The sequence below is a fragment of the Medicago truncatula genome, chromosome 3 (genome assembly GCF_003473485.1).
Source record: "Medicago truncatula cultivar Jemalong A17 chromosome 3, MtrunA17r5.0-ANR, whole genome shotgun sequence".
Classification (NCBI taxonomy): Eukaryota; Viridiplantae; Streptophyta; class Magnoliopsida; order Fabales; family Fabaceae; genus Medicago; species Medicago truncatula.
The window spans coordinates 47,876,787-47,902,610 of record NC_053044.1 but is presented as its reverse complement, the minus strand read 5'-3'; the positions used below and the strand labels follow the sequence as shown (position 1 = coordinate 47,902,610).

At 32.6% G+C, this 25,824-nt stretch overlaps 3 protein-coding genes across 3 annotated transcripts; 1 reads left to right on the top strand and 2 right to left on the bottom strand.

Moving 5' to 3' along the window:
• Nucleotides 1-8,213: 8,213 nt before the first annotated feature.
• LOC112420259 (uncharacterized) lies at nt 8,214-10,812 on the bottom strand. Its single transcript, XM_024779019.1, has 2 exons — nt 10,749-10,812; nt 8,214-8,812 (listed from the first exon to the last, which is right to left on the bottom strand). Exons 1-2 carry the CDS (start codon nt 10,810-10,812, stop codon nt 8,214-8,216), a joined length of 663 nt encoding a protein of 220 aa, XP_024634787.1.
• Nucleotides 10,813-13,165: 2,353 nt separating this feature from the next.
• LOC25489865 (trafficking protein particle complex subunit 2) lies at nt 13,166-15,041 on the top strand. Its single transcript, XM_013606140.3, has 5 exons — nt 13,166-13,201; nt 13,285-13,390; nt 14,014-14,099; nt 14,225-14,286; nt 14,601-15,041. The coding sequence occupies exons 2-5, from the start codon at nt 13,310-13,312 to the stop codon at nt 14,780-14,782; spliced, it is 411 nt and encodes a 136-aa protein (XP_013461594.2). The 5' UTR covers nt 13,166-13,201; nt 13,285-13,309; the 3' UTR covers nt 14,783-15,041.
• A 2,507-nt stretch (nt 15,042-17,548) lies between these two features.
• On the bottom strand, nt 17,549-24,874 carry LOC11424362 (CBS domain-containing protein CBSCBSPB3). Its single transcript, XM_003602645.4, has 14 exons — nt 24,588-24,874; nt 24,307-24,475; nt 24,080-24,212; nt 22,518-22,676; nt 20,877-20,955; nt 20,247-20,360; nt 20,017-20,083; nt 19,805-19,910; nt 19,676-19,734; nt 18,850-18,959; nt 18,620-18,750; nt 18,374-18,456; nt 18,194-18,283; nt 17,549-18,089 (listed from the first exon to the last, which is right to left on the bottom strand). The coding sequence occupies exons 1-14, from the start codon at nt 24,674-24,676 to the stop codon at nt 17,919-17,921; spliced, it is 1,560 nt and encodes a 519-aa protein (XP_003602693.1). The 5' UTR covers nt 24,677-24,874; the 3' UTR covers nt 17,549-17,918.
• Nucleotides 24,875-25,824: the final 950 nt, after the last annotated feature.

Here is a 25,824-nt window from a genome sequence, read left to right as displayed (position 1 = left end):
AAAAATTTTATAAGGGGGCCAAAATCACAACTTTTTGAAACATGGGGTGAAAAGTGCATTTAAGCCTTAAGAGAGTGAATGCTAAAAAACGTGTTAAAATTAGAATCTTGGTCGCGGTTTTATTTGAACATAATAGTCCTTAGTTGGTGATAGGTAGTGAGGGAGGGGCATCTCTTCTAAATCTCAGTTATATTGATTGTTGTGTTGGATTGGATAAGTATAAATAATATTACATTGTTTTTTGTTGATTGATATTTATCTTTGACTCAAGGATAATAATGATAGAGTTTGTAGGAAGAAGGAGCGCGTAGCATTTATTTTCATTAAAGAATTGTTTTTTTCAATCCTTTTAATCACAGCCATTGATTTTATTTTTTCCACATGTCTCACATCTAAAACTTGGGAGGTAAATAATAATTTTAGGGACTGGCTGGAACATATGAACGCGGTGAATAATAAAAAAAGATTAGTGAGGGTCAGTGATATGCAGTTGTGCCTATATATATGAGACTATAGTTAGGGTTTTGTCATAGTGAAATAAGAGAGGGTAAGCGGCAGAATAACATTCAGATGATCTATGGTGTGGGTTGTTGAGGGGAATGTTGCCTGGCTCAAGGCTTTTCATAGTTTGATCTATCTACTATGATTAAGGCTTCGGGCCAGGCTTCATCCCCCTCAAATTAAACCTCTTTTCATTTGATCACACGTGACATGATCATAATTAAACTAGTCAATTATGCAAAGGTTAGGCTGAGAGGAACGCAGTCTGGCTCGAGGAATGCTCAGATCTGTTTTGATCTGATCGATATGTTCATATCTAATTAATTCTCGGACCAGGCTTCATTCCTCCCATCCAACATTTGCTACCTATTCATTCCCCACTGCTCAATTTTAATTTCTTCATCCTCTTTGGTGATACTTACATTTGCTTTTGAGTTATATGTATTACATATGCTAATTTATATTTCTGTGTGCTTTTTTCTAGGCAGGATTTGCGTATCACAAAAGAACCAACGTCTCTTTAATTAATTTTCAGTTTAATACATATTCAAATCTAGATCCAAGGTTAGTGAATTTTCCAGATGTAACAAAAAATAATACCATCAATGTTACTTCAATGCTTATTAATCACATATATATTCATTTCTTGTAAAGAGAATGATTGAAATTGTTGAAATTACTCGGTTTTTTTTTTTTGTATGAATATTTTCTCGTTATATATACACTAACATGTTTTTGTGTTACAGAATATTGTCTGATCATTATTACATGATGAAAATTTGTCTCTTGTGAAATGGATTGATCAAGTACTAGTCATGAACATGTGGATCGATGGAGGAAACAACATTTCTTTCCCTCAATCTCATCTCACGACGGAGGAGGAGAAGATACAGAGACAACGACAAACGCATGCTGCAACGCCCACGACCCTCTCTCTTTGTAGTTTTCTGTAATAATTTAAGATTAGTTTAATTAAGGAGTATTAATTTTGTAACGTATTATGAATATGTATTATTATTATTATTATTATTATTATACTAAAGACAAAGAGAAAGGAAGAAGGTTCATATATATGTTCAAACAAAGCCCTTATGTTGATTTTTCGTGTATACATATATTTTTGAAGAAGGTTAAAGCATGTACATTAAAAACCTATAAGATGTGAAATTCTTTCGTTCTTTGTCTGCAGGATGAAAATTTGTCCTTTCACACCCGTTTTTTTGTTTTTGAATTAACCCGTTTTAATTAAGCTTGGAAGTGATTTTTTTTTTTTTTTATAGGGAAATGGAACCACCCTCAATTCACTGAGATAATTAAGACTACATCATTTTCAGCAACCAGTATCTCTAAATAAAAATGAAAAATGCTAACAAATGCCCTTAAGACATTGTTTAAGAATCTAAAAGTCGTAAATTTTACATTGAAAATTGTATAGTTATGACTTTTATGTGTGTTTGACTTGTATTTTCAAGACAAAATTTCTTTCTGTGAGTTTCTTAAACAACGTCCTTAGAACACTTGTTAGCAAGATACAATAAAAATAAATGTACTACCGGATGAATTAACAATTACTACCAAGTAAATCTAGCAATACAATCAACGTAAGAGCTAATCTTTCACCATAATATTTTGTCAAAAAATAAATAAAAATTTCACCCTAAGATTTTTTCTTATAATTGAAACAAACCATTATATACGTATTTTAACATAAAATGATAATGTATTAATATATGGTATAGTATATAATATAGAATACTCAATATATAATTGTGTTAATTTTAAGCTCTTGTTTCAGAAAGTTAACCAAGTTGCATACGTCGTCTAAATATAGTCTTTGGTTAGAGAGTCATGTTAATATTTTGATGTTGTTATGTACTTTTTTAGTGTCCCTCTTTTCCTCCTCTATTTCACAAGAAAAAATAGTCTCGTTTCTGAATTATGTGTGATGGTGTACTGTGTGAAACAAGGAGGGAATGATAGGGGATTTGAAGGAGATGAACGAAATAGATAAATTTTATGTGTGTTAATGAAAATTAACGGTAGAAGCTAGCTATGGATTCTCTATGTATGCATGCATGTGTCACTCTATCTAGAGAATATATATATATATATATATATATATATATATATATATATATAAATGTCTCCATAATAATATATGATCATGTGAAGAAGCTATCCAACCAGATATATATGTATATACCGAAATATACATATATGATGGCGCAAGTACCACCTTCTTCTCTCTTCTATTACAGTTACTATTACTAGTACGTGTGTTTTAGTGCAACGTATAACGTATTTATGGCGCTTTTAAAGTTGTTGAAAATTCAGAAACAATCTTTAGAAAGAAAAAGCTTGGATCAACTTCTTTTCAAGCTGCGCATTTGAAAATGAAAAAAGAAAGGGTGAAAGAGAAAAGAGAAAAGAGAAAGAGGGTAGTAATATTAAATGACAGCGGGTTTTAGCATGAGAAATTTTCATCTTATACCAATTTTGTTTTATATGTGTTATTACTTGTACCGTGATTACTTGTGCTCCCTGTTTTCTTATATTTCAATTCAGACTCTAATTAAAAATAATAATTTGACCCCAATTGTTTTAGTTAATTCATTTATGGGTGGATACTTGATTTTTTTACCCTCCTCTATTGAAAAGTCTAACACCCGTTGTTCAATCTCATTTTCAATATACTTAATTGCTATTCATTATTTTTTTGGATCCTAGAATCCAATCCCTAAAAAAAAAATATCTTATTCACCAAATTAACCACAATATCATTGAGGGGAAAATGGGCTGAACGAAGAAAACAAATCAAAATCCTTGTTCTTCTTCTCTCTCGTGCATCTCCTCCATGGCACTAACCACCAATCCTCCATTTTTGTCTGAGCTCAAACTTGCATGTGATAACCGATGATCTCTCTCCATTGGAATATTAGTGGTTTGGGTTAAGGTATGGTGTACCTATGTCATTTGACTTCATATTTAAAACCTAATTGAGTTATATGATACTTATCATGTATAATTTGAGTCTTTCCTTAAAAAAAAAAGTAAATTTGAATCTTAATTAGGGTAAATAAATGTTAATCACAATCAATATTTCTAAATTAATTACAAATAATTCCTTTCAATTTAGTGAGAATTTTAAACCTAATTAGTTGAAATGAGATTTTTGAATTTTAAACCCAATAAGAATATTAGTGGCTAGGGTTTGGGTTAGGGTATGATGTAACTATGTCATCTGAGTTTGAGTTTAAAACTTAATTGGGCTAAACGATATTTACTAGGTAGAATAAAAAGTTAAGTAGACTAACTGAATCTTTATTACATTAAAAAATTATAACTTAATTGAAAATGATCCCTTCCAGTTTAATGAAAGTGTTAAACCTAATTAGTTGGAATGTGTTGGGTATTTGTATTGGCTGCATTGTTGCTAAAAACAAATATCCTTGTTCTAAAGTAGATTTTATATTTTAGGAAATATTTATTATTGGTTGGAACAATCCTATAAATGTTCCGACATTTTAGGACTTTTCAGTTTTGTTTCTGATTCTTGTTTTGCAGATTAGCTGAACCGATCTACTTTGTGCTGAAGCCCAACTAAGTATTTAGCCCAAGCTGCTTCAGTATATAAGAAAGACTTCAAGACCTAATTGTTATTCAAGCCGTCATTCTAAAAAGTTTAGATTTTTAGGGTTTGAGTCTTCATGTATTCTGCTCTTGTATCGTTTGTGAAGCAAGTTTAGAATCTACTGTGTGTTCTCTCTTGTATCGTCTGTGATACTTGTTTAGAATTGTTTGTGTGAGTTTGATACTCTTGTGTACTACACCGAAGTTGTGAAACAAGGTGTTAGTTGTTTGTGTTTGAAGGTAACTTCATCTTTGTGTTTTGGTTTAGGTCTGATAGGTCATAGGGGTTGTGACTGACCATTACGATAATGAGATGGGATCTCAGATCTAGGAGTTCCTAGGTTGAAGTCTATACGGGTAGGTCATGGGTCATATAGTGTAAACGAGGAGTTTGCTGAGAGCTATTGAATAAGAACTACACTAGTGGATTTCCTTCCTGGCTTGGAGCCCCTAGACGTAGGTGTGTTTGTCACCGAACTGGGTCAACAAACTCATTGTGTTCTTTACTTTCCTGTCGTTTATTTTCTTGTTTTTATTTCTTTTTATCACGTGATGTTGGAACATTAAACGAAACATTGCAAACGTTAAAACATCTGACAGAACATATTAAAACAAGTGCGCTAGAATTTCAGAATGAGACCTGTGAATTTGAATTTTAAACTCAATAAGAATAGTAGTAGATAGGGTTAGGGTTAGGGTATGGTCTAACCATGTCATTTGAGTTCAAATTTGAAACATAACTGAGCTAAATGGTATTTATTAACTGACATAGAAACTTAATTAGAATAAATGAATCTTTATTACATTCAAAATTTGTAACATAATTGAAAATGACCCCTTCCAAATTTAATGTAGGTTTTAAACTTAATTAGTTGGAATGAGACTTATGACTTTGAATTTTAAACCCAATAAAGATATTTGTGGCTAGGGTTGGGGTATGGAGTAACTATATCATATGATTTCGAATTTGAAATCTAATCGAGCTAAATGATACTTATCAAGTAGGATTTTAACTAGGCTAAATAAATCTTTATTACAATCAATATTTCTAACTGATCAGACCTGATCAGAAGGTGACTGTCGGTACTCTTTAATGCAGTGGTTGCTGGTGGTGAAAATGTGTCAGTTTGAGTACTGGAATGGCGGAGTGTGTGTACCTGCAAACACTTGGATGCTCAAGTCAGCAGAGATCAGAAATGGGGGTTAAGAAGTGAGAGAGATTCTACCTTGGGATTGCGAGGAGTCCCCTTTATATAGAGGTGGGTGAATGCAGAGCCGTTGTAATGGCACACATGTGTCCGACGGTTACAAAATAGGGGGAAGTGTAACCATCGGTGAGAGATTCCTGGGAACATGGAGAGAGACGTTACAGTTCGTTTGAACTGGTCTCAGTTGCTACCTGCACCCCCCTCGCGGACAAGGGGTGTGTTGCGCGTAAACTGTCAAATGTGGTATTTGGGCTTGATTTGTCATTATGTCTAAGCAATTGGGCCCTAGGTCTCTGATCGGTCCATAACACTAACTTTATTACAAACAATCCCTTCCAATTTAGTGACAATTTTAAACCAAATTAGTTGACATGAGACTTTTGAATTTTAAACCCAATAAGAATATTAGTGGCTAGGGTTTGAGTTAGGGAATGGTGTTACTATCTCATTTGAGAATTTTAATCCCAATATGAATATTAGTGTCTATGGTTATGGTTAGAGTAAGGGCATGGTAATCACATAAGGATATCATTTTGTTTATCGGTGTTTTTGGTAAACAACATGACTAGTTTTGATTATTACAAGCAAGATCAAATCAGAAATCCTAGGAATATTGTGCAATCTTTTTCCATAAAATACATGAATGTTCATCATATTCATAGGTTGCTTTATGAACAAGATGAATAAAAATGTTTTTTGTTATGAAGGTAATGTCTTTCGACAGAAAGCAATAATGAAAATGCAAGTATAAAGACTTAAAAGTTTAAACGCAGAAACTTAAAGAAAACTGAAAGAAATGTAAATTACATTGCATTTGAATGTAATGATGGTTCGACAAATCAAGTTACATACATTATGTGACTCTTTTCTCTAGACGCCGGTACTTCGAGTGCTAGAATTTTATAAATGATTTGCGACCTCTTTTTTTCATGAAAAACTATTATTTATACATAGAAGAAATAACTGCAAAAACTAAACTACTAAGAACCGCACTTCCTCGACCGGAAACTGCCTGTCTCCCACGTCCTGGACATTTGTAGCCAACCTCTTCACTAAATTAATTGTATGTTGAATCATGGCTCCTGTCGAATGTTCTCAGTGTCAGTCGAACCCAACAACATCTAATCATGAACTTAGAGAATTTTGCAGCTTTGGATCTTCGTTCCAAAAATTATAAATTCAAACGACAATCTTTGTATAATTAAATAATAGTATTTTTTTAGAAAAAAAATATAATAATTTTTTTAAAACACGTTCTTGGTTATATATTTTTTATATGAATATCACCTGGTTCATAAAAAAGATAAAATCTACATCATCAAAATTCATATTATTAATCTTTCAAAAAAATCATATTATTGGTAAAATAACTATTACGATTATCATTATTGAGAGTTAAAGTTGTTAGAGATTCAAAGTTCAAATTCGAACGAATGAGTAAATATTATTCTACCAACTACTATTAATATTTATCAAGTTTTTCTAAATAATAAAGAAAAATGAAATATGTATTTTGATTAAAAAACAACATAGTAACAGAAAATAAAATAACACCGTTTTCTACATGTTGCAAATCTATAAATCTATAAAAATAAAAAATAAAAACTAGGTGATTTGTACAATTTCAAAAAGTGTACATTAGTTTTTTAATATTAAAATCTCATCCATGTTCTAGGTAAACATTTTAGAGCAATCCTATCCATTGGTATTTATTAGTATTAAATCAATGGCCCTTGTTAAATTGATCTAAGTTGGGGAAATATATCAACTTGCCCATGCTAAACGTTGCCTTAAATGACGACTATTTGACAAATCTTGGAAAATGAAATGAAAATGATGGAGAGAATGAAAAGAGAGGAAGGAAGAGGAGAGTTTCACAGGGATGAGATCAGAGAAAAAAAATACAGAAATTTGTAAGTTAAAATATTTTTAACTTTAAAAGTATTATAACAACATATATTAGATTTGAAAAATTTGTCCTAACCACTCAAAAACCTTCTAAAAATTCCTTCTTCAATACAATTTTTTAGTTTTCAAATGAGAGAAATTTCTCTACCCTTATAGCCCTCCATTCTTTCCACTTCTCCCTTTTCTTATTTTACAAACCCTCCCCTCGGAATTTCCAATGAGAGCCTTATGGTTTGCAGTTTCATTTCATCATCAATTTATTATTATCACTTCAACTACTATTTCTTTCTCCGCTTCTTCTGTTTCCTAGAGCAAATAAATTTTCTTTCCTAGTGTATACTTAACTATTTTTTTACTCCTGTACATTGAGTTGTTCTGCAGTTTATACCCGAAATAGAAGAGTATCTAATCTAATTAACATTATGTCATAGATTTCACTTTGAGTATTTTTTTTAGTATCATTAATTAATATTAATATTTGAGTAATTAAAGCCAATAATATTAAGATCATACAATCTAACCAACCCGCTAAAATATAGTCTTTTTTGTGGCTCGAGTCAATAAGGGCCACGATAAATGATAAAATTGTCGTCCAAGAGTTTTTAAGGCTCCAGCATTCGCAAAGCTAAACTCCAATCTATGGATTCTAGTTTAGTTGGAAGTGATTCAAGTCTTTTCATTTAAATCAATGTGTGTGGCTAATTTGGTTAAGTAATATTGAGTTTAAGGAGTGAAACACAATTCGATCTCTGCATAATGCATTTTTGGAAATGGCAAATAACCTTAATCTGCGGCTTAAACACTCGAGTGTAAATAAGTCTCACAATTGATTAATTTAAAGGACTGAAGCATAGGGACACTCTAAGGGGTATTCGCAAATTTCCTAATAAACTATTTTTTTTTGGTTACATGGCTAAAAAAAGAAACAGAAACAGAAAGGAAAAACAGAAAAAGGAACAGAAACAGCTAGCTCCTAAGGAACAAAGCTCCCATCTCATCTGTCAAAAGCAGCGACAGCAGGTCTTCAGGAAGAGATGAGTAGACAGTTAAATCAACATCTGTTGTAGCTCCTAGCTTCGCCATAAAGTCTGCACAATGATTACCCTCTCTAAGCGAGTGATGAATAGAGTAATTTCTTGAATTCAGCAGGTCCTTAATATTTTGAATGAGCACAGCATAAACATGATAGAAGGAAGTGTCTCCCTTGATGAGATTAACCGCAAGCAGAGAGTCAGAATAACAAACCAATTCCTCAAAATCTAAATTTACTGCCAATTGTAACCCCTGATATATCGCCGTCAGTTCTGCAAAAAGGATGTCGTTGGGACTATTTATGAATCCCGAAAATTCAGTGACATAGCTTCCTGAATAGCTTCGGATAACACCTCCAAAACCTGTGCGAATTGGGTCTCCAATACAGCTACCGTCAACATTGAGAATGGTGCAGACATGGTTGTCGTTGTTCCAACGGACCAGCCTTGTTGGAGGAGAAGTGCTAGCGTCATTATGCAGGCAGCGACGGATGATTTCTGCTGTGCTGTTAATGGCGGAACTCAGGCGATAAACTGACCAAGTTTCATTATTAAGACACATAAGATTGCGGTGCCTCCAAGTCCACCATAACCCCGCAAGGAAGATAGTGGAACGGTGGCAGCCAACTCCCTCTTTTAACCAATCAAGAGCAGAAGAGGACGAGAAGAATGACGGACTAGTGAAGCCAATTTTATGCCAAATAATAGTGGAAAATCTGCAGTCCCGAACGCAATGGAGAAAGGACTCTTCGTGGTCACAATTTCCTACTAAACTATTAAAACTGATAATGGTAATGGTAATGAGTTTCTTCAAGAAAAAATAATTAATGTTGATAGAGAACACCAACGCCTTTTGAGTATGGGCTAGAGTCTTACTTTCTCTCAACTTCCGATTTATTTTTGAAGTATTAATGCTATGAATCATAAGTTCACGTGTTAGTGAGTAGCCCTTAATCTGAAAATAATATACAATTTCCAAACCTCCTTCGTATCTTGGTGACTATCCTTGTGAACTTCTCAAAGACAAAGGAAAAACCAATATTTTAGCAGTTGATCCATGTATTCTCTATCCTAATTCTAAATTTGTTAGTTAAGACAAGTTTTTTGAAAATTACAAAAAAATTCAGTTTAAAACCTCACACGCATCATGAACCTACTTCTTATGATAAGCCAATTAAAAGTGTCTATTGGAAATTAGTCATCCAAAATGAATTGGCAGCTTTAAAAAAAACAAAATACTTGGATACCTACTAATTTGCCTCCTCGTAAGAAAGCTATAAGATGCAAATTATTATTAATTTTCAAACTTAAATATAAGGTAGATGGTTCAATCGATAGTTAAGGCACTTTTAGTTGTAAAAGGTTTTACTATATAGTAATGCTATATGTCACGACATGCACGACGCATTAACTACTTGCCTTTTCCATCCTAATTAATGTTCTTCTCAGATATCTCATTCACTTATATTTTGTTGGAGCCAAAGAAAAAAAAGATATTCCAAAATATTAATGTCAACATGTTTTTTTTTTTTTAAGGGAATTAATGTCAATATGTTATATTTTGTATTAGACATATTATTTTACGTCCTCGTGAGCTTAGCTTAGTTGGTATGAACAATGCAAAATACATGTAAGATATGGGGTTCGAACCCCGGCCACCACAAAAAAAAGACATATTATCTTACATTTAAAACCATTTAGATGAGATGGTAAGAGATTTTACGATACCCAATTCACACAAAAAAATATTATTTTATCGTGTATTTATAATATTAATAAAGTAAAAAGAGTTAAATATGTTTTTAGTCCCTATATAATTATGAGTTTTTAAGTTTAATCCCAATAAAATTTTAATTGTAATTTTAGTCCTAAAAAATATTATAGTTTGTAAGAATAGTCTCTGTTTTGAAAACTTTTTACAAAAAATGTGTACTTTTAGTCCTCCAAAATAGTCCCTATAAAATGCAAATAGGGACTAAAAGTGAATAAAAATTTTGTAAGAACTAAACGTGAAAGCTTGTAATTTTATAGGAATTAAAAATATATTTTATTTTTGATCAAGAACTAAAAACATATTTAATCCAAATAAAAATTACAATTTGTATGTCTAAACGTGAAACCTTAAGTCTTTGCATGATTTTATTTTGAAACAATTTGTTTATCTTCTCTTTTTTTAAACAAAAACAAAAGAGTAAAAGCATATGGCTTTAAAGAGAGGGAGCAAGAAACTAACTGAAACACTCAATCCTGCAAGCTGCACGAATATCCGTGTCGTACACTTTAGCAATTTCCTTTACTCTAACTATTGATCTTAATTATTTTGAAACATTCAACTATAGGTGGCATTTCAGATGGGAAGGTTTACCTTTCCACTATGGAAAAATTTATTTTAGCCATCAGATTAATCTCATAACACAGTCTTATCATACATTTCTAACATTAGATTATTTATTTTACACCTTCCACCAACCTTCTCTCTCCATCTTCCCAGCACCAGCAACATCAAACACACCATCAAATATGATTCCTCTCATGTTTTCTTCTATTCAGCCATTATTATTGTTTTACTCTCATGTTTTCTTCGCAACATTGTTCCTTTGCAAGATTCACCCTCTCCAGAAGTCATGCCGCGATTTTACCCTCTCCACAACCTGCTTCTTTCATTTTTTTAAAGAAATGCCCAAGTAAGACGTCAAATAAATTTGAGATCCAAGAAATTTTCAATTTTTTTTTTATAAATCCTCAATACCATCAGCTCATTTTAGGATAATAGCTTGAACTTTGAAGGGTGGAAGCAGTGGTCGGCGGGAAAAGGGATGGCGGTGATGGGCACAAACAACGGACCCCATAGTTGAAAAAAATAAATTGCCAGAAAAAGAACATGCCAACAATTGATATGAGAATGATTACCGGTAAAGCTTTAAGGCTGAACCCTTGAATTCAATAAACAACAAGTAAAGGAAGACTTTAACAATAGTTAAAAATTAAAATGGCGTTCATTTATTTTTTAATTAATTTTAGCAATTGATATTCAAAACTATATATGCACCTATTCAAATGGTGGCTTGATCCCACCTTCTCCAAAAATTTTAATTTTGCGTTGCAGATTTTTTTTTTTTTATAAAACAATGTATTACATGTTGTTTGATGTTGCTGGTGGTAGAGAGGATTAGAGGAAGGAGAGAGAAGGGTGGTGGAAGGTGTTAGAAAATAATGTAGTGTTGGAAGTGTATGATAAGATTGTGTTCTTCCATTGATCCTAATGGTTAAAGTGAATTTTCCCATGGTGGGAAGGTTTTATATCTTCCCATGTGAAATGCCACCATATTGTAAAAAGAGTTATGTTATTTGAACATCGATATATGTAACAACTTTTATGACAACCAAAATTTTATAAAGAAAATGAGATATTTGCACAAAAATCACCATTCACGTTCTTTTATCTTTAACATCCTCGTCTAATTAACATCTTTATCGTGTCAAATAGAACATTCTACACCGTGATCTAGATGAAGAGATTTATCCATGAAACTTTCTCCTAGTCTTACCTCACCGTGTAAGAATATTTTTTTTTAAAATTAAATAGGTCTATCTATTGCCTTAAACAAGTAGACAGTGTAACACCAAGCTAACAAATACTTTTTTAAATGTAGTAATGTTTTACGTTTAATATTAGGCCAAATACTTCCAAATGTTCTTTAGGTTAGCTATTTGAAACAAATTAGTCTTTTAATTTTATTTTGCAACAAATTAGTCTATCTTTTGTTTGAGTTATTGGGAATTCGAAGGAAAGGAACAAGCGTCTTTTTCAGCATAAGGAAGAAAAATTGTCAATACTATATGATAAAATAAAGTTGCAGTCTTACAGATGGTTGGAAGCGAATTATGCGACTTTTGCTTTTGACTATCATTATCGGTGGTTTAACCCTCTTTAGCGTTTGTGTAAAATTTCTTAGCTTGTTTCATTTTATCTCGTTTTGGTTGTTTCCAATTGTATTTGTAACCATGTAAACTCTTTATAAGTTCTGATACATCTTGTGCTCAAAGTACTTATTCGGCTTTTTAATATATTCAATTTTGGCTTCTTCAAAACAAAACAAAAAGTCTTCAAATATTTAATTTGTTACTATTTTTTTCATCAAACTTGGTTAAAAAATGTTTATGTTACAATTTAAAATTGATGTGACAAGTAGAAAAAAATGTTTATGATTACTTACGCACATTTTCTTCTTTTTGTTTCCAACTTCAAACCTAGTTTTATCGAGAAATGTTTATAATACATCTATGAATCCTAGTTTTTAGAGAAATGAATTTGGATCCATTGACTTAACATTAAATGTCTATATAAACAATTTTTAAATGAGTTCGATGAAAAGATGATAATGGTGAAATATATGACGTAAAAGACCAATCTGTTTTAGAAAAACTTAAAAATTTAATTTGTTACAAACGTTTGCTTTAAGTATTTGACTTTTTTTTCGTCTAATGGTTACATGGGAATAAGCAGAGCGGAGTTGGAACGCCAACCTCATATCAAATAGTCTAATGATTTGGTGGAACCTGTGTAAGTTTTAACAAATCAAATAGAGTGCTTTAAAAAGAATATGTTAAAAATGTGCGTAGCTATAATTCCTACCAACCAAAAAAAGATTAAAAAGATTAAAGTCATTCATAAAAAATAAAAATAAAAAAGGAAAGAAAGAAGACGTACAAGTTTAAAACGATGCGTTTAAACTCACATAAGGTCTTCCTGAATTCAATTCCATTCCATAGGGTTTTCAGAGTTCAATTCTTGAGTGCCAACAACGCGTCTTAGATTAGATCGCAATTCCGTTCGATAATTTACGAAATCGAACAATTTTATCGATGTCAACACAATTCGATTTCCAGTTCCTTGATCGCGTCCAACTGTGTCATAAAAAGGTTTGATTTTCGTTATTTGAGTTTAGATCTCTTCATAAATTTTCATTTTTTTTCTCATTTCTATACGCATTTCTGTTTCACAGGTACAGTTGGCAAGGTCTTTGATAAATGGCAACCACCGCTTGTTTCATCATTGTTAGCAGAAATGATATTCCCATTTATGAAGCTGAAGTTGGAGTAGCTGCTAAAGTATGATCCTTTTTTTTTTTTCTTTGTTAAGTTATAGTTCAATCTTTTATTGGTTTATGGATTATTTCTTTTAGTTCATTCTTGTTGGAAATATTGAATTTTTTTAAAATGTGATTATAAATTTGGTTTGTCACTCGTAGATCAATTTGATTTTACATTATAATTTGTTCACCTGGTTCATTATAAATCAGAAGTGACAACATTCGAGAATGTTGGAGTAACACCTACCATAGAAAAGATGGTGGAAACTCGGCTTAAGTAGTTTGCACATGTAGAGAGAAGACTTTTAGATTCTGTAGTAAGGAGAGTAGCTCAGTTGGAGGGTAGTTAAATCATTATAGACATATGAAGGCCTAGAAAAACTATAAGAGAAACTTTTAAGAATGATCTAGAGATTGATGAGTTGGATAGGGATATGATATAGAACATTATGGCATGTCTTGATCCATGCATGTAGCTGATCCCACTTATGGGATAAGGCTTGGTTGTTGTTATTGTTGTATTCATGTAAATGCTTATATTTTTCTTGCATAACCTTATTTTTACGTGGCATAGAAAACAAGGGATCTTGTTTTCTTCACCAATTTAAAATTATTTTGCAATCTAATGCCACTGTATGACAGAGGGAGGATGCTGCTCAGCTGCATCAGTTCATCCTGCATGCAGCTCTTGATGTTGTACAGGACCTTGCATGGACTACTAGTGCTATGTGAGTTACATATTCAGTTGATATGTAATTCAAGTTCAAATATAAAACTTTGGTTTCATGATCGTCTCCTTTTGCCTCTTGTTTTTGTTTCCACGGCATTTTAATACTTAGCATTCTCTTTGCAGGTACTTGAAATCAGTAGATCGGTTTAATGAACTCGTGGTGTCCGTGTACGTCACAGCTGGTCATATCCTTTATCATAGAGAATTATTTTATATCTTAGATAAAAGCTATATTGATTTTCCATATTTTAGGTTTAGTCTTGTATTTCTTATAATAAATAGAGTTCTGAAAACCCAACTATAAGAACCATTTAATTTAATTTGCTTCTTTAATGGGACGATCATGCCATTGTGTTCCCCTACCCTCTCCCTGTCCTTCATAGGAAGTGGAACAAAATAAAAGAGCCAAGAGTGGACAATGATCAAATCAAACCTTACATCCACATACCTCTTTATGCATTTTGTTTTTCTGTGATAATTTCCTTGACCTGTGGTATACATACCCGATTTATGTTGCTTCACGATTCTCGTAATGATGATGGCATTAAGAGCTTCTTCCAAGAGGTGCATGAGCTTTACATAAAGGTAATCTTGCCTTTACTGCACTCTATAACGTGGTTAATATATATGCTGCCTTTCTTTAATTATTTGTTAACTTTCATTCTATCTGTTAGGATATAGAATAATGGCTAATTAATTAGAATAGTTAATGTAGTTAAGAGTTGTAAAGTTAGTTAGTTACTTACTATTAGTTGGTTATTTGGATTAGTTAGAAAGTATAAATAAGAGAACACAAAGGGTAGATGTCATCTTTTGAATATTGTGAAGTTTGTTAATACAATAGCATAAATGAATTGATAGAGTTCATGATTCATGATAAAGTCCATGCTTGCCAATTCTTGAAGTATGCTTTGATGGCTAGACAAATACAACAATAGCTGCTGTAATATTTTTTTTCTGGTTTCATCAATGTTAAATGAACCATGTTGTACATGTTACCTCCTTATTAGTAATTAGCATTTATATGTTTCACATAGCAGGCATATGCCTATTTTGCCAGGGACGGATGTAGGTTGTAGGATTTGTGGGCTTTTTTTAGAAACAATTTTATTGGTAGTATAATGTATCAATAGTTGACATTTTGATCACATGGATCACACTTATCACAAATCATTTCTCTCTTGGCGCACACTTATCATCATATATCTCAAACTATTATTAACAATTAGATGCGAAATCAAGTAGGGGATGATTGGTTAAATGGTTGTTTAATTATTTTAGAGACATATTATTCAAAGTTTCAATAATATGAATAATCGTAGAGGACAATTATTAATACTACAAATTTTTATATATAGTGCCTCCACTATTCAAAAATCCTGGATCCGTCACTGCTATTTGCCCAGCATATATCTGGTACATATTTTGAGTAGAACGACAAAGTTGTGTTTTCAATTTTTTTAATAAAAGTTTGTTGAATTCCATTTTAGGTGTGTTATGATGTTGACTTGGCCGTTTTAGATATATACACCCTTCTTACTATCAATATTTATATTTCATCGTAGGAGACATGTTTAGTTGCTTTGTATATGACTACTACCCCCCTTCTTACTATCAGTATTACACAGTAGGAGACATGATTAGTTGCCTTGTATACGACTAGTACATCATTTTGAACTAGAATATCGAAAACTACATTTTAATTTTTTAACAAAAGTTCCCCAAATTCCATTCTGTTTTGCATTATAGGATTTGTATTAATTTTATTTGTATGTTCTTGCCTGGCTCCCGAATCACATCATCACATTTTGATACAAAAGTACGTGCCCTTGCACGAAAGTATTTGTAGAAACTACTAGTCTGCTTTTGATGATCTGTGGTTGACTAGTTGCTTGTTCACAAAGCATTGAGACCCTTCTCCTACCTTAGTTCTTGATTAGCTTTGAAAAGCTTTTTTATTTTACGACAATGGTAGATTTCCTGTTGTCTATAGAATTGTGTACTCCAGTCATTAGCAGAAGGTCGTACGTTGACAAAAGTTGTTACAATTTGCGATGCTTACTGATGATCAACTATTTGATTTTAAGTGGCAAAAAAATATTGTTGCCCCCTTTGTGCTTCAAAAGTTTGACAGTAAACTATCTCTTTATTCATTTTCAAAGATTACTGTGTCGCTTGTGTTTTCTAAACACCTTTTTCAGCACTTTTCTTTTTATAAGTTGTTTTCCTTATATTTTGTGAAAGACATATATGATAATGTAAAAAATTAGTTTAATTAAAAATTAAGGACATTTTACCATTTTATCATTCAAATATGTATCAGAGAATGATATTTGAATTTAAAAACGATGAACTTCAAAATTTAAACTTCAAGAATTTCATTAAAATCCCTAAACTGGTGTCGCATGTTTTGTAAAAATTGTAATGTTTCGTTTTAGAGGTTGGTTTTCTTATATTTGTGAAAGACAAATGATAATGTAAAAATCAGTTTAATAAAATTCAAGGACGCACATGGTGACATCATTCCTGGAGTATTACTTTATAGCTTAAATTATTGCACCAACACAAATAAGGAGCTTTTACTATGTTTTCAATTTAACAAATCGATTGCTAGTCACTGCTTTAACCCTTCCCAATATTACCTTTCAATAAATCATTATAGGTTAATATCATCCGTCTAAGTTATATTACAATTTTAAATTTCTAAATGTTAGGTCCAAAGCAATCTAAATCAAAATTGAATAAAATTGGATAAATTTTAATATCGTGATGTGAAATATTTCAGATTCTTTTCACGAATTGGATAATATTCACGAAATCAATACATGTTATTTTTTATTTTTTTTTTATCAAATGAAAACCAATCCAATCTAGTCGGATTTTTTTTGAAAGAAATTGTCCATTTGGTCTGTGTGTGATTTGAATCTTTAAATCAACAATTGTTTTACTTTAAAACCGATCTTAACCGCATGTGTACTCCAAACCAATATAATGATCTCAAATAACTTTAGACTTAGCATTATGTCGGCACTTCCGATATGGATTGATCAACATAATGGAACGGTTAATAAGTATACAAGGAAAGAGATAACACGATACGAAATCAATTAACATAAGTGTCCATATTTTTGTAAGAGAGGCACATAAGATTACTAAATAAATGATTTATTTTTTTTTTGACAAATGCTAAATAAATGAATTCCGAATTTGAATGGCTATAAAAAAGTTTTTATACAAATAAAAATTTCAAAAAACGTAACAGAAAAATGTTTGATATTTAGATCAAAATCCCTCTGTTTCATTTTTTTTAGGTGTTTAAAATTTATAACATTAACTATCCCTCAGCAACCCACAATATGAACTAAACAATCAGATAGTCGATGATCTAGCCAAAATAATATATTAAGCTGAATAATCTTTCAAAAACATTCTTTTACATGTTTTCAATTTTCACCTAATACGAATTATTTTTTGATCAAAATTAAAACTGATTACAGAACATCACCGTATACCACAGCCGGAAAAGTTGCAGATATCCCAATATGAACTGAACAATATGAAATTCAATAAATATAAATTGAAGAATACCATGCCATTTGATAATTTTATGCCACGACTTTATCTCAACATATACTCATTTGTAGCGAGAAGAGATTACTCGGTTAACTTACATCAGACTGAAAAAAATGGCTATTAGAAGAGCTTCACATCAATTGCCTATTCAGTTTGAGCAAATATTTGAATTACGACAGAACTCGCAATTTATGCAGTGTATGCAGTGATGACTGCATGTTCTGTTTCCAAACTGGCAAACATATCACTGATTGGCGCGCTTTAAGTAGACCAATATACTGATGCTTGTTAGAACAACAGCACCTGCAAAAATTCCAGAGCGGAGAGACACTATACTGGTTTTCTGCTTAGTGGTTATATCAGTGTTTGGTTTTAGTTTGGTAGAATCAGCAAACTCCAAGTTCAACTTTAGAGCCTGAAATACAAAGATGATTGCTACAATCAGTTTGATGCATCATAGCCAAACCCACGGAGGCCAAAATAATCAAATGAAAAGACTAGTAAAACAGACATCTTTACCTTCAGTCCTGCAGATCTAGCATAGCTGACAGCAGCAGCAAGATCGTTATTAGTAGCAATAATAATTTTATCACCCTCGTCATCTTCATACTAGAATGGAAGAAAAACCGGTATCATATTATATTAAATACATATAGCAAAACCAAAATGCAGACAAAACTGAATTAGAATAAAACACACCAGCAGCCTAGGGCGTTCTCCATCATTAACAGGACCAATTCTTTGCATAACAGCTGATACAAGCTCGTCTTGATTTTCAGAACCTACAAAAATTGCAGAGGCAAATTCTTGTAAGTTCCTATAAGTATAAAACATGGTATGAAAAAGGGAAAAATTACAAGGCCTAGGATTTATATACAAGATGTCAGTAGCAATGGAAACTATTTAGATAGTTATAGTAATTCTTTCCCCAAAATGTCTACTCACCAGAGGTAAAGCGATGCACTTGGCCATTGAGATCCTCAAATTTAAAAGTAAATGAATTTCCAAAACCTGCAGATTGGTATGTGGACTTTGTGGTATCTGCCCCATCCAAAGTCAGTTGTCCAGAGACTTCACTGCAACAAAACAAATATAACTATTTGCAGAACAGAACAAAACACATAAACAATTCCACCGAAAAAATTATATAAACAACATAGGTATTACCGAAGTACCTGTTAGTGTCGTAATCTTCAGGAGGCTCAAGAGCAAAAGCTGAGTCCCAAAACTTTTGCATAATTGTGCTTGCCACATCATTAACATTTCCGGAAGAGCTACTTTCGACCTACAGAGTACATAGGACCAAAGGTTAATACAAAAAGGAAAATACTAACTAGTGCCCCTGAGGCATTAGTTAAGGAAACAAGTATAGTAAGAATTTCTTGGAACTTGTGTAATCAAATATTTAAAAGTGTAGAAAATGTTGTTTACAATGCAAAACTTACCTTTTTAGTTTCCTTACTTAGTGCCCCGGGGGCACTAGTTAGCATGACCCATACAAAAATGCATTTAGTTTTTAATATACAAGATCTTACTTCATTGTTATATAAGGTGAGAAGACGCCCCATAATTAAAAGGGCTAATTTTAAAGTAGGAATGGGAATGAAGTGATTTGTGGTTCGGGAGACCTACAAGACTAACAAAATAAAGACATTTGGGAAAATAGCCAAATTATTACCAATGCATCAATCGTTCAAATATAGTAGGAAACTATCAATAGACCAATAATCACAAGTCTAAAAGGCAGAAATAGTTTACAACAGCTTGATTCCTATGACATAATTAAAGCAAAACATTTGAATAATGGTTGAAGAACATGCATATGCTATTTATGAAGCTAAAGAAATAAGAGCTGACTTAAAATGTCAGTAGCCCCTCTTTTTCCATGTCTAGTTATCACCTAAAAACAGACATACATCATAACCAGATTCCTGAATATATCCTTCAACATATGCAATAAATTCCAAATAAACTTTATAAATATCGCAAACATGAATTTACCAGAGAAATTGCAGCATGAGTTATCTGCAAAACATCCACACAAGCAACGACATTTCCATCTGCGAAACAAATAATATTCAGCACAAAAATCTAAGAAATTATAGAAGCGGTTGAGAAGGCAAAGTTTACCTTTGTCCACCACAGGAAGATGTAAGAACTTCCCATCATGCATCATATGCAGAGCATCAATAATTGTTGTCTCTAGTGTTGCACATTGTGGGTTTGGAGTCATTACCTAATAAAGAAGAAAATCAAATCAATTCTAAATACTTAGCAATGGCATCTCAGAAGAACAAACAACTTTCCAGTAATGTTACTTCAGAAAACAAAACCACAACAACCTTTTCCACTAGGGTCGACTCTGGTGAAAGATTTGGAGCCATAACACGCATAAGAATGTCTTTCGAACTGCATAGAAGATCCACAGAACAATGTATAAGGCAAAGGAAAATATTGTCCAAAGTGCATTTCATATGTATCGGTCAAGGAGATTTCTGATCTAAAAAACATGAAGTCATATATATGTCATTCCGTAACAGAAAGAGAAAAAAGCCTGAGAAAGGGATTTTACGTCAATATCCCCTGAATCTTGTTTTCTGTTACAATCACAGATGAACTGACACGCAACTCTTGCATTCTCTTTGCAGCTACATGGACAGGATCTGATGCTGATGTAATAGCAACCCTGGAAATACATAAAGCTACAGAATTTTAAAAAACTGTTATAAAAAGAAGGCTTAATAGCAGTTTTAGCCCCCTAAGAAAAAAAACTACAAAACCGCCCCTAAGTTTTGCATCTGTGGCAGTTTTGGCCCCCAAGGCCAATTTTGACTCGGTCTACGCTGACGTGGCACCCTAAGTGAGGTGCCACGTGTTATTTTTTATTTTATTTTTTACCACAAATTGGCCTTGGGGGGCCAAAACTGCTACAGTTGCAAAACTTAGGGGGCGGTTTTGTAGTTTTTTTTCTTAGGGGGCTAAAACTGCTATTAAGCCTAAAAAGAATCCTTAGAGTGTGTTTGGATGGGGAAATGTAATGTTTTGAGGGAATTCAACTACTTTGAGGTGAATTCAAACAATAGAATTCACCTTAAAATAGTTGAATTTCCTCAAAACATTACATTCCCTCAAAACATTCCCCCATCCAAACACACTCTTAGGCAATGCATAAATACACAAGAAAATATGATGTGAAAATTACTTTGTATTTTCACCAAGTATAGTTGATAAGGAAGGCTTGAACATGCGCTCCCTCAATGTATCAATGAAAGCATTTGGAGCTGACAAAAGTAGTGGCAGTTAAAACAAAAATTCAGCATCATTACAATATGAAGGGAAAATATGGAAATGTTCAATACTTTCAAATATTTCTATGAGAAGCCACAAGTTTTTGGCTGCAAAACTTTAAAGTTTTAATGCACTTGACTTGCCAGTACCCAGTCCTTTACCTTCTTTTCTGAAACTTAGCAGAGAAAGTCTTACAAATTAACCTCAAAAGTATGTCACTGAAATATAGATATGCAAAGAAAAACACCAGCACTTAGACCATCAAATTTTTGAAATTTTTTAAATTACAGCAGAGGAGTTTCTACAAAAATTCATTATATTTTTTGTTTAGTAATATTAACAATTAAGTACACAGGTGATTGACCGCTCATGCATGATTCACATTTATCACTCTTTCAACAGTAACTTAAGAGTCATAAATGAGATTGATTTGAGGGTTGAAAGGGAATAATATGATCTCATTAAAAGAAGAATGAAACAGTGAGCCAAAGCACTCATTTGATAATTCTCCAAAATTATATTTTACTGTCAGTTCTTTTGTGCATTATTTCCTTCCATAAAGATAAAAAAAAAAAATGCTTTAAATTTTGTTTGTAAAATCAGTGAAGTCATCTCATGAATTAGCCAGAAATATAGATCCCAATAATAAATAACAACTGAATTTTGTTCCCAGTTGTGGGATCGACTACAAAGATCAAATAACACCAATATGTCCTATCCTAATACCATTAATCATGTTTAATGCAAGCTAAAACTGTACCTTTCTCTAAATGATTGGCTTATTGTTTTCCTTGATTTCCCTCTACAAATACTCCCTCCGTTTCAAAATATAAGCAAATTTCACTTTTTAGGTTCATTCAATTAATGATGTATGTGGTCCATATTATGAACCACATACATCATTAATTGAATGAACCTAAAAAATAAAATTTGCTTATATTTTGAGACGGAGGGAGTAAGTGATAACCACTATACCCATCTACGACCCTTACCAGAGCTTCAAACGGTCATCTCTAACAAGCCCTAATCATCTGAGACAGGGCTCTACAATGATTTCGCAGTAGGTGCTACTTCAACTTTCTCTTTAATGTTTTCATTTATAATCCTGTAGTGTACTTATGTGTCCACTCATCCACTTCAATGTGTTTATCTCTACAATAATGAGCTTAATTTCTTGTTGACTCTTTATCACCCAACCCAACATTCGATCTCATACAACATTCCAAATCTTAAAAGAATGAAATAAAATTTTCCTCAGCGATAAATGGCACTTTTTCAGTTGCAAATTACACCAAAAGATGAAGTATTATTTTGCTTCATCCACCTTTATACCGTTTGCATTTACCTTTATTTTCTCATTATTTTGTATGATGATGGATCCAAGATAATTAAACCATAAAACTTATTGATACAACTAATAAATTCAACCATGGCTGTTATAAGCATATACAGTCGTACCACATGCAAGTAGAAGCAATTCATAAGTTCATGTACAAGCAGTACCAAATTTGTATGGTATGCATAAAGGTAACTGTTAAGCAATCTATATTACTACCTCGCTGATGTTCCACCCCCTCAACTGCAGCAGCAGCAATGGCACTCCCTTGCTGAGAAGCCTTCTCCACTCTAGCTATGGCATCATAAAGACATTTGGTGATATCCAATATGGCAATGACTTCACCGTTTTCCACAACTGGGAGGTGCCTGAATTTACCTATCATCAGTTAAGAAAAAAAAAATCTAGTCATATCTCTCACTCAATGAATTAATTTCCAGACTATGACTCCATTAAGCAATATGTAAGCATAAAGAGAATCTAATAAAATCATTTATTCAATTCAAGCATCACCAACTGGTTAAAGAAGCAGAAAAGGTAAAGAGAAAATAAAACACAGGCAGAAACAAAGTTAAGATAGGTCCCTACAACAGACAAGAAATAATCATGGCCCTGCTTGCTGGAAATAACTTCCAAAAAAAGTGTGCCAGCTAACACTAGATTAGGTGACAGATAAAGGTTTTGTTGCCGAACAGTAACCACACATCTATTTCTTTCAGTTCTGAGCTGGAGAAGCGTGACAAATAACATGAAACAAAGGAGAAATCAAATCTTAAAAATTAAGTAAAGAATTTAGCACAAGAAAATTTGAGGAATCAAAGGGTGAAAGGAAGAAAACAGAAGAATTGGTTGCTTTTGAAATTCATGTAGGTAAATAGTTTGAGCTGTAAACTTGTACATAGTTATTAGTTCAAGGCGACAAAGTTGTCTCCCAATTCGAAGGCCCCAAGTTATTCGTTTGAGCTAAATTTCCATATTTAGCTTCAATAACACTTCCATGGAAACACACAAATTGAAATGCAGCAGAGGATGTCAGAATGCGACGGGAAAACAACAGGGCCCTAACCTGCAAATAATCTCCATTCCAGGATCTAAACTGTGAAGAAAAGATAAACACGCTAAAATCTTGATCGTCTAAAATATTAAACAACTCATCCCCAGGGAGAAAAAAAAATCATTGTAACCAATTGTCTGTCATCATTGTGACAACAAGTTACAACCCTTTTTCATGCAGGATTCAAGTTATCAGGTTGAATAGTAACAACAATATAGATGCAAACAAGTCATTTAACAGCACATATATTACTAGTCCATATCCGAAGGTATGTATAGAGTTAAATATTCTGCCATAGCAGAAATATTATCGAAATAAATGTTGAAAACTGCATATAATATGATTGATTAAGAAATAGGCTTAATAGCAGTTTTAGCCCCCTAACTTTTCCACAGTTGCGATTTCGGCCTCCCTAAGAAAAAAAAACTACAAAACCGCCCCCTAAGTTTTGCATATGTGGCAGTTTTGGCCCCCAAGGCCAATTTTGACCCGGTCTACGCTGATGTGGCACCTAAGTTAGGTGTCACGTGTTATTTTTAAAAAAAAAAATTACCAAAAATTGGCCTTGGGAGGCCAAAACTGCTATAGTTGCAAAACCTAGGGGGCGGTTTTTTAGTTTTTTTTTTCTTAGGAGCCAAAATCACAACTTCGTGAAAGTTAGGGGTGAAAATTGCTATTAAGCCTAAGAAAGGTGAAACAAAGAAAACATTAATAACAACTAACTAACCCTGAATCATCTTCTGAAGAGCATCAATGGCGAGTGTATCAGATGTAACAAAAATAGGATTCCGTGTCATAACTTTGGAGACATGTGTCTCATCCGGTGACAATCCCTCAGCCACAACTCTAGTAGCAACATCCTGAACCACAAAACAAATTAACAAACAACATTGAACATTGAATTTGAATTTGAATGAAGGAAATAAAACATAAAATATAGAAAAAGAGAGAGACCTTGTCAGTGAGAATTCCAGAAAGAAGAGCACTGGAATCAGTTAAAAGAACCGCGTCGACACGGCGAGCGGCCATTCGTCTACATGCATCCGTAACGGTTGTCCCATCGGGGATGGTGAGAGCCTTCGACAATTTGACCTTCTTCACAGTTCTTTCTCCTCCATCACCCCTGTAACAAGATTAACAGCCACAATTATGAATAAATAAATAAATCTAGAATAAATTCCATAAATAAATAATTAGAATATAGATTTGAATGTGATTGAAGAATGAGATTATACGGTTGGGAAGAAGGGGAAGGAGGCTTTCCGTTTCCATTTTCGGCGGCGTGGGATTTCTTGGAAGGGCGTTTTGTTGTTGTCTTCTTCATTTTCTAATCTCTTTCGCGCGCTCTTAATTTGTCTTTTCTTACTCTACCACCAAATGTATGTATCAATGAACCTGTACCCACTATACAATTGATTTGAATATACTATACTACGCCCTACCCCACATATCTCTATTATACAATTCATTCACAACACAACAGGTTTGTTAGTTAGTTAGGGTTCTACATTCATTTCATTCTGTCACCTCATAAATTATAAATTCTATTTTTTTTTTTTCTTTTCCTTTTTCCCTTTCATGAAAGATTAATGTATAGTATAATACAATATGCATGTATGGCTAATATTAATCAGCCATTGAGTGGGTATCAATGGACATAATAAATATTTTTTAAATTAAATAAAAAATGTTTTAATCGCTTCAGATTTCAAAATGACAATTAGTGGGAGTGACACGGGAAATTTGCAATGTCATTTCATCCTTATTTTATTTCGAGTAAACAACCATTTGTTTTTTCCTCCAATAAAAAAATTATTGTCCACAAATTCTAGTTCAATTCATAAAAATGTATAAAAACATTGTGATGGGATTCGATCCTTACCTCATCCACGTATGTATGAGTTTTTAATGTCTATTTGTACATCTTCATCGATAGAAATCTCATCACAATGTATATATTGTGATGGGATTTAAACCTTACCTCTAAATATATTATGTTTCTATCCATGAATAATTTCAAAATTTCAAATAAATTATGTTTATTTTGTGTAATCATAAATACTAAATTTATTTGAGAATCATAATATATTTAGAGACATTGTGATATGTTATATGTGGTATGAATTCTTTTTTTACTATATTTTGGATGGTCTTCGTGATACTATTTTAGATTTTGACTTTAATAGTTTTCCTAGAAATGACATCGTTTTTCCTAAAGCTTAATATGTTTTGTCGAGGACCTTTTCAGTAAAAATGTTTAATATATGAAAGTAAAATTTGACATGACCACAAGATAGAAAATTGTTGTTAAGTGTTTGAAAACATCACATGCTAAATTTTTTGTTATAGCTATACCTATTGATGTAGCCAATGCCCCTCGTAGAAACCATACTATCGTCAAGTATCACATCATGACTCCATTATTTCCTATAGATATAGATGGGGTTTGCCCTATTTGTAACAAGGCGTACT